This window comes from Malaclemys terrapin, chromosome 24, assembly GCF_027887155.1.
Source record: "Malaclemys terrapin pileata isolate rMalTer1 chromosome 24, rMalTer1.hap1, whole genome shotgun sequence".
Classification (NCBI taxonomy): domain Eukaryota; kingdom Metazoa; phylum Chordata; order Testudines; family Emydidae; genus Malaclemys; species Malaclemys terrapin.
This window is the reverse complement of record NC_071528.1, coordinates 3452450-3462310: the sequence shown is the minus strand read 5'-3', so window position 1 is coordinate 3462310 and position 9861 is coordinate 3452450. Positions and strand designations below refer to the sequence as shown.

Below are 9861 nucleotides of genomic sequence, written 5' to 3'. Positions count from 1 at the left end.
CGGTTCTTCCCACCCCCACCGCACCGCGTCGGTGCCTGGCAGCCAGAGGATCGGCCCCGCCGCCATCGCCATGGGCACCCGGGACGACGAGTACGACTATCTCTTCAAAGGTACCGCGGGCGGGGCGCGCTGCCCCGCGCCGGCCTCCCCCCCCGCCCCGCGCGGGCCCCAGGCCACGGGAGCGGCCCCTCGTCCGCCCCCCGTCTCGCGGCGCTGCCTTGGCCCGTGGGCCGCGATGGCCGCCAGGCAGCGGGCGGAGCGGGTCGGGGCGGCTGGGCCCGGAGGAGGCGCGGGCCGCTGGGCATGTTCGGAGGGGGGCGGGCAGCGGGGCCTGCGGCGCTCGAGGGGCCGCGTCTCGCGGGCCAAGGGACGGCGCCCACCAGGCGGGGCAGCCTGCGGCGGGTGCGGGGCGGTATGTGGGATCTGCCGCAGGCAGCGCTCGGCGTTCGTCGCCGGTACATCCCTCCGGCCGCTCTCCCCCTTCCCTCTGCGGGAGGGGGTGACGGGGGGTGGCCCGAGCGTGTCCTCTTTGTTCCGCCAAAGTCGGGGGGCTGGTGGCGGCTTTGGCTTGATGCACAGAGCACCTGTGTCGCTCCCGTATGTCTTTTCAAGCACCTTGGAAACCCAGTATTTTTAATTTAGTGCAGAATATGTTCCTAACTAAGCGCTTGGAAGTAGAGAAAAAGGTGTGACCACAGTTTTTTCTGTTCTTGGACTCTGGCTGTGTCTCTGTGTTTAAGCACTTTAAAATGTGTGTTTAATGCTTGGCTACCTAAGGCTATGTCTACACTACACAGCTTTCAGCGACATCCGTGCCACTAAAAGTCGGGCAGTGTAGCCTCTGTTTGTTGGCTCTCCTGAAGACCAAAAGCTTCCACCCCCAACGAGCGCACCTGCCAACAACACGCTGTTCACACTGGTGCTTGTCTTTCCTGGGATGGGAGACGTTAACACCTCTGAAAGACAAAAGTTTTGTCGTTCAATTGTCAGTGTAGACATAACCTTAGAAACAACAGGTTAGCATCAATTTAAATTTTCCAAAAAACTACCTTTGGGTTGAGACCCAGCGCAAGAAACTTCAGCTCAAATGTTGCTCAAATATTGCTAAATGAAAATAGGGGTTAGAGTAGAAAACTCTTATCCCCTTTAACTCTAGAGTCGCTGTAATAAGCAGAAATTCCTTTATTGCTATCCCAATAGTGCTGCAACTTTCTAACCACTAGACAGCTTTAAACTGGGCTTGCTCAGTATATATTTAATTCCAACATGAAATTATTACGTTAACTTAATAAAATTATCTGAAGCTGGTTGTTGAACCTCTGCAGAAGTTTTTAGTATTGGCAGTTTCTCTCTAGAGACTGAAATGACTTTGTGCTCTCATCCAAAATATGTTGGTGGTGGATGCTGTGGAGTTTTAAGGGGGTGTGTCTGTGAACACAAATATCTCATTGTCACAACTTCACTGGCAGTAGCAATGATGGTTGCACTAGTGTAGACTGACTGCTGGCCCCAGCAGATCTATGACACTGGCAACAATAGCACTTGCACTGTTGCTGCCACCAGTTGAGTTGCAACAGTGTGATATTCTAGGAGAACAAGCTGTGGGTTGATGACATCTAGGTGTGTAGTTGATTTTGGAACTGGAGTGGGATGTGTGTGTTTTTTCTGATGAAAACCTTCCTGAGGATTTGAAGTTGATGTGTATTGTAGGACAGTTGCAAATAGCAGTACTCCAAGTGGTACTCCAGGACACACTCTACGCTGTAACAGTGTCCTCACAGTGAGTTAGTGTGCTGTAGATTCACATCCTGCCTTGCCATGCTGGAACTTGCTATATAGTTGTTCTTTTCATTGGTGTCCATGCATATACATTTTGCTTACCAGGGGAAAAAATGAGGTGTTTTTTTTTTCCCATTCGCAGCAGTTTACTCTTTCTTATTTCATGTAAAGTAATATGTATTGCACTATATGACCCACTCATTTTAAGAGCTGCCAAATAGTTGGAAAAACTTTTTCTTTTTCCCCTGCCTCCCTTAAAGCACAATTGATTAGCTTCCAAAGTATGCTAAACTGCCAGGCCTGGTACTAAATCCCGTCAGCTTTCCAAATGACTTGGTATCCTAAGACTTTAAAGCTTGACAGCTGTCTTATTCTTTTCCCTCTCAAAAAGAATTTGATTAAGTTGATGAAAGTATGCAACATTACATGGATCTTGTTTAAAAAAATCTACACTGTTTAGAAATATCTGAATTTAAATTAGACTTTAAATTTTCAGGAAGGGACTGCTTTTGTATTTGTATTGTAAAGTGCTTTCTAACATTGTTTACTGAGGGGGAACCCTGCTCTATGTGACTGAGAGCTAAATTCCTTAAGGTGGGGACCATGTCTTCCATGTGCCATATGGTGCTGGAAATGCATTGATGTTGCTTAGATATTTTTTTATTATTAATTTATCTCTTGGCCCAGCAATAAAAAATCTGTTGTGCTGTTCCCCTTCTGGCGCTGGGATCATTGATACCAGAGAAGTAATAATGTAGTGGCTCATGATTCTGACCTGGAAAGAGATGGGGCTGCCGCTAAGGCTGTGCCCCCAAAAGTAATAAGACAGTGGGTAAGACCAACTTTAGTCCCCGCTTCCTTGTGAAACCATATATCGGGTGTTGTGCAGGCACTGAAGAAATTATTGGTGTCTGAGTGAATTTTTTTGCTGGTATTCTGACCTGTCCTTATTTTTATCTGTTCATTGGCTTTTTGAGTTGTTTCTACCTCTGTTCCAGCAGCCATACATATGGTGGTCTGAGCAGGAAGGAGATGATTGCATTTCTGGAAGGATTTTTGAATTTTACTCTCTATGTTGAGGGGACAGAATATGCTAACCACTTTCTCTGAAAAGGACCTGGTATTTATCTCCTGGTGCATCTTTAGGGTGCAATTTAACTCTAATTTTAGTTTTACAGACACATTTTGCTAACAAAAGATATGTACTAATAATCCTCCCAACTTACACATTGGAGTGGCTCTTAATAGACCTAATGAGGCTTAAAAACTTCAGGTTTCAGGGGGGTAGCCGTGTTAGTCTGTATCAGCAAAAACAATGAGGAGTCCTTGTGGCACCTTAGAGACTAACACATTTATTTGGACATAAGCTTTCGTGGGCTATAACCCACTTCATCAGATACATGGAGTGAAAAATACAGTAAGCAGGTATAAAAATACAGAACTAAAATGGGAGTTGTCTTACCAAGTGGGGGGGCGGGGAGAATGGGGTCCGTGCTAACGAGGCCAATTCAATTAGGGTGGATGTGGCCCATTCCCAACAGTTGACAAGAAGGGGTGAATATCAACATAGGGGAAAATTATTTTTTGTAGTGACCCAGCCACTCCCAGTCTCTATTCAGGCCTAATTTGATGGTGTCAAGTTTGCAAATTAATTCCAGTTCTGCAGTTTCTTGTTGAAGTCTGTTTGTTTCTGAAGTTTTTTTGTGGAAGAATGGCCACTTTTAAGTCTGAGTGTCCAGGGAGATTCAAGTGCTCTCCTACTGGATTTTGAATGTTACAAGTCTCAATGTCTGATTTGTGTCCATTTATTCCTTTGCGTAGAGACTGTCCGGTTTGGCCAATGTACATGGCAGAGGGGCATTGCTGGCACATGATGACATATATCACATTGGTAGATGTGCAGGTGAACGAGCCCCTGATGGTGTGGCTGGGTCACTACAAAAAATAATTTTCCCTCTGATACTCGCACCTTCTTGTCTACTGTTGGGAATGGGCCACATCCACCATGATTGAATTGGCCTCATTAGCACTGACCCTCCTACTTGTTAAGACAACTCCCATCTTTTCCTGTGCTGTATATTTATACCTGCTTATTGTATTTTTCATTCCATGTATCTGATGAAGTGGGTTATAGCCCACAAAAGCTTATGCTCAAATAAATTTGTTAGTCTCTAAGGTGCCACAAGGACTCCTTGTTTTTTTAAAATAACTTCAGAATCACAGTTCAACTGTTAAAATATTTACTGCTCTAGAACTTCTTTTATAAAATCTTGACTTCAGTAACCTTTTTGTTAGCAAAAATGGTTTTCAGCAGCTTTAAGAAAAATCATTATCAGATGGAGAATTTTAAATTGGGCTTTTCTCTCTTCACCTAGTGACCAAGAGGAAAAACAGCAAAGTTTTATGTGACATTATTGCATAAACCGACTGTTCAGAATTTGAAAATGGCTGAGAAACTGGAGGATGAACTGTTGTTACAGCCAGCTCACTGTTTTGGTGTTCCCTCACACAAAAGAACCCCACCCTCTAACCCCCCTCACCCCACTCCCTGTCCCCTGACTGCCCCAACCCTATCCACACCCCTGCCTCCTGACAGACCCCCTGGGACCCTGCCCTCATCCAATCCCCCCTGAACCTCTGCCCCATCCAACTGCCTCCCTGTCCCTTGACTGCCCCCCAGGACCCCCTGCCCCATATCCAACGCCCCGGCCCTCTTACCATGCCGCTCAGAGCAGCATGTCTGGAGCCACGCCTCCAGGCCAGAGCCAGCCCCGCTACTGCACTGCCCTGCATGAGTGCGCAGCCCCGCTGCCCAGAGCACTGCCCGTGCAGCGGTGTGGCTGTGTGGGAGGCGGGACAGCAGTGGAGGAGCCGGGGGTAGCCTCCCTGGCCAGGAGCTCAGGGGCCGGGCAGGACGGTCCCATGGGCCATAGTTTGCGCACCTCTGGTTTAGATTCGAATACAAATACACCCAAAAAGTCTCCGTTTTGGGTCAGGACCCCTACAATTACACACTGTGAAATTTCAGATTTAAATAGCTGAAATCATGAAATTTACTATTTTTTAAAAAATCCTATGACTCTGAAATTGACCAAAATGGACCGTCTCGTGGCCAATGATTGGTTAACCTCAAAAAGCTCAATCTATTTAGCTTATCACTATAAGGCAGGTTTTCAAATCCTTTACTCATTCTTGTGGCTCTTCTCTGAACCTGCTTCAGTTTATCAATATCCTCCTTGAATTGTGTGCACCAGAACTGAACACAGTATTCCAGTAGTGGTCACATCAGTGCCAGCTACAGAGGTAAAATAACCTCTCTGCTCCTACTCTGGATTCCCATCCCAGGATTGCATTAGCTGTTTTGGTCGCAGCATCACACTGGAAGCCCACCCCAAATCTTTCTCAGAATCACTGCTTCCCAGATAGTCCCCCATCCTGTAAGTATGGTCTACATTCTTTGTTCCTGAAATATATAACGCTGATATTTAACCATGTTAGAACTACGGCTGTCAAGCGATTAAAAAAAATTAATCACAATTAATTGTGCTGTTAATAAATGGTATTCTCTTATTATTTAAGTATTTTTGGATGTTCTCTACATTTTCAAATATATTGATTTCAGTTACAAATCGGAATACAAAGTGTACTGTGCTCACTTTGTTTATATTTATATTTTATTACAAATATTTGCACTGTAAAAAAAGAAACAAAAGAAATAGTATGTCAGTTCACCTAATACAAGTACTGTAGTGCAATCTTTTTATCATTAAAATTGAACGTACAAATGTAGAGTTATGTACCAAAAAAAATGCACTCAAAAATAAAACAATATCAAACTTCAGAGATTACAAGTCCACTCACTCCTCCTTCTTGTACAGCCAATGGCTCAGACCAGGGTCGGCAACCTGCGGCTCCGTAGCCACATGTGGCTTTTTGGCTGCCCCCTCTTGGGCAACCGTTTTTTGAGGGGGTGCAAGGTGAAGGCTCTGGCTGGGAGGTGCTTACCACAGGTGGCTCCCAGCTGGCAGTGCAACAGGGCTTAGTAGTCTGCCTATCTGCCCTGGCCCCACGCCGCTCCAGGAAGCAGCTGGCTACTGGCACGTCTCTGCGTGCCCCTTGGTGGGAGGGGGGATAGTGGGTCTCTGTGCACTGCCTGTGCCTGCAGGCACCACCCCTTCAGCTCCCATTGGCTGGTTCCCACACACCCTCTGCACCCCAATCCCCTGCTTTGTAATTAAGGAAGACTGGCACCCAGCAGAAGAGGTGGGAGGTTGGCATGCAGGGGATTTGGAGTCTATTACAAAGCCAGGGTGAGGTTCACATAAGCACTGCAGCATGGGCATAGTTATTGTGTCGTCTCAGGTATGCAATGCTCCTGGCACTCTATGATACAGAAGGGCAGAGACCACTCAGCCTCCAGGGAGTGCATTACTGTGACCCCCTGCCAGGATACTGGCCTTATTCAGAGCCTCACTTGAGGGACTATCAGGTTACTTGCAGGCCCTGTAGCAAATGTGTTTTAACAAACCGAAATCTGAATGCAAGTATTTGCAGGAGAGATGGGTCTAAACTTGTTTGTATGTCAGGAACATCAGTAGGCCCCAACTGAGATCAGGTCTCCATTGTGCTAGGTGCTGTACAAACGCAGGGGGTGTGCCTACATTGCAATCAGGAGCATGATTGCAGCTCTGCTAGCTTTAATTTAGCTACCCTGGCTAAAGATATCCGTGAAGATGCAGTGGCATGGACCCAGCATGGTTTAACACTGCGTCCACGTACCCAGGCTGTGGGCAGTCTGGTACAGTCCTTGCTGAAGCACCTTGATTCTAGTTGCATTAAAAGTATTGGTGAGTAGTAATAACTTGAATATGTTCAATTATTATTAGTTGATAAATTCTAACTCTACTAGGAGCTTTGCGTGTGATACAGCTCTCGAAATATTTTGGTCAAAGACACAAACAAAAAAAGGCTCTTCTTTGAAAGGTTGCCAACCCCTGGCTCAGACAAACAAATGTGTTTACATTTGCAAGAGGTAATGCTGCCTGCTTCTTGAATATAATGTCACCTAAAAGTGAGAACAGGCATTTGCATTGCAGTGTCGCAAGATATTTACATGCCAGATGCACTAAAGATTCATATGTCCCTTCATGCTTTGACCCCCATACCAAAGGGACATGAGTCCATGCTGATGACAGTTCTGCTCGATAACTATGCAAAGCAGTGTGGACTGACACATACTCATTTTCATTATCTCAGTCAGATGCCACCAGCAGAAGGTTGATTTTCTTTTTTGGTGGTTCAGGTTCTGTAGTTTCCACATCAGAGTGTTGCTCTTTTAAGACTTTTGAAAGCATGCTCTACACCTCTTCCCTCTCAGATTTTGGAAGGCACTTCAGATTCTTAAACCTTGAGTGCTGTAGTATCTTTAGAAATCTCACATTGGTACTTTCTTTGCGTTTTGTGAAAGTGTTCTTAAAGCAAACATATGCTGGGTCATCATCTGAGTCTGCTAAAGCATGAAATATATGGCAGAATACGGGTAAAACACAGAGCAGGAGACATACAATTCTCCCCTAAGGAGTTCTGTCACAAATTTAATTAACCCATTAAAAAAAATAATGAGCATCATCAGCATGGAAGCATGTCCTCTGGAATGGTAGTCAAAGCATGAAGGAGCGTATGAATGTTTAGCATATCTGGCATGTAAATACCTTGCAGTGACAGCTACAAAAGTGCCATGTGAACACCTGTTCTCACTTTCAGGTGACATTGTAAATAAGAAGCAGGCAGTATTATCTCACGTAAATGTAAACAACCTTGTTTGTCTTAGCGATTGGCTGAAGAAGATCTAGGACTGAGTGGACTTGTAGGCGCTGACATTTTACATTGTTTTGTTTTTGAGTGCCGTTATGTAACAAAAATCTACATTTGTAAGTTGCGCTTTCATGACAGAGTTTGCACTATGGTACTTGTATGAGGTGAATTAAAAAATACTATTTCTTTTGTTTTATCATTTTTACTGTGCAAATATTTGTAATAAATAATATACACTTTGAAAAACATCCAAAATATTTAATAAATTTCAATTAGTATTCTATTGTTTAACAGTGCGATTAAAACGGCAATTAATCACAATTAATTTTGAGTTCATCACGAGTTAACTGCGATTTAATTGACAGTCCTAGTTAAAATGCATTTTGTTTTCTTGTGCCTAGCTTACCAAGCAACTTAGTTCACGCTGAATCAGCGACTAGTCCTCTTTATGTACTACTCCCCCAATTTTGTCATCTGCAGATTTGAGTGGTGGTTTTGTTTTCTTCCAGGTCATTACTACAATTGTTAAATAGCGCAGGGCCAAGAACTGATCCCTGTGGGTCCCCACTGGGCACATACCCGCTTGATGATGATTCTCCACTCTCAAGTACACTTTGAGATCTATCAGTTAGCCAGTTTTTAATCCATTTAATGCGTGCCATATTCATTTTAAGTGATTCTAGTTTTTCAATCAAAATGTCTTGTGGTACCAAGTCAAATGCCTTACAGAAGTAAAAGTAATTGTGTTCACATAATATACTTAGATCAACCAAACTTGTAATCTCATTTAATATAGCAAGTTAGTTTGACAGGATTATTTTCCATAAATCCCTGTTGATTTGCATTAATCAGTTATCTCCTTTAATACTTATTAATCAATTCCCATGTCAGCTGCTCCATTATATTGCCTGGGATTGGTCAGCTGACCAGCCTATAATTACCCTGGTCATCTTGTTTACCTTTTTTAAAAAAATTCACACAACATTAATTTTCTTCCATCTTCTGGAACTTCCCCAGAATATCGGCATTAATGGTCCAGCAAGCTCCTCAACTTGCATCCAAGAGTTTTAAAAGAGCTGACTATTTTGACCTGCTGATAAGCTGACCTTTAGTAGCTGCTGTTTAACACTCTCCAGTGGAATGAAAATTGTTAATAACCATGTGATGAGTCTGTATAATCTGTATTTCCCCAAATATAGAACTGAAATATTGAAAATGTCTGCCTTTTCTGCATTATTTCTGATGAGTCTACAAATAGTAATGGACCAGATCGTCACACTGGTATCTTTTTGTTCCTAGAATATTTTAAAAAACTTCTCCTTATTGTCCTTAACTCTGCTGGCCAAAGATTTCCCCTTGTACTCCTTTTCTACAATTCCTAAGGGATGCAAATGAATAACTACTGATTTATATTCATTACTATCAACCTCCCCTTTTTTTTTTTTAAAATAGCTGCCTTCGCTTCCCCTTTAACCAGCAAAGCCTTCTTCCTCAATTGTGGCTTTTTGGGCATCTAGTAAGGTGCTCTTAAATGATTCCCAGTTATCATTCACGTTCTTCTGATTGGTTGCAACACTTCTTGAGTTAGGAGACTGTCCTCTAAGGTATCTTTTACTTTATGCAATAATAAAGAAGGTTTTCAAAGCCAAAAAATCCCATTTATTGAAAAGAAACACAACTGCTTGGGAAACAGGGCAAGGGGGTGGGGTAGGGAACGGTACAATCACAGATTTGTGTGTGTCCTGTCTGGAGTGCTGTGCAATGAGTGCTGCACTTCAGGATGGCTATACTGCGTGGTGATGGGGGTTGAGTGCAGTGGGTAAGGGTCGTAGTTTGCAGGGCTGGGTGGGGAAGCGACAGGTGTTGGAGGCAGCTGGTGGTGACAAGAACCCAGATGTTGGGTAAAGTGGGTTGGAGTGACATGGTTTGAGCATTGGTTTGCTAAACCCAGGGTTGTGAGTTCAATCCTTGAGGGGGCCATTTGGGGATTTAGTTGGTCTTGCTTTGAGCAGGGGGTTGGACTAGATGACCTCCTGAGGTCCATTCCAACCCTGATAGTTCTGTATGTATTGAGTTCTACATAGACATGGGAAAGAGTTTTGGGACAAGGGCTTGGGGGGGGGGGCGTGGTAGTGCATGGCTACAAGTGCCTGGATAGAGTCTGCTTGGTGCTCCATTATGCTTATCAGCCGATCCGTGCTTTTCTGCTGGAGCACCGCGCTTTTGTGCCGGCCCTCCTCATTCTGCTGGTGGATTCTCCTTTCACTC

At 44.3% G+C, this 9861-nt stretch overlaps 1 protein-coding gene across 1 annotated transcript in view; it reads left to right on the top strand.

The window, feature by feature from the left end:
• Positions 1-9861, top strand: part of RAB11B (RAB11B, member RAS oncogene family) — a 33683-nt gene continuing 23822 nt past the window's right edge. Inside the window, exon 1 of the mRNA XM_054013583.1 lies at positions 1-110. Within this exon, the coding sequence (XP_053869558.1) occupies positions 71-110 (40 nt within the window). The 5' untranslated portion in view covers positions 1-70. The remainder of the gene's footprint in view (positions 111-9861) is intronic.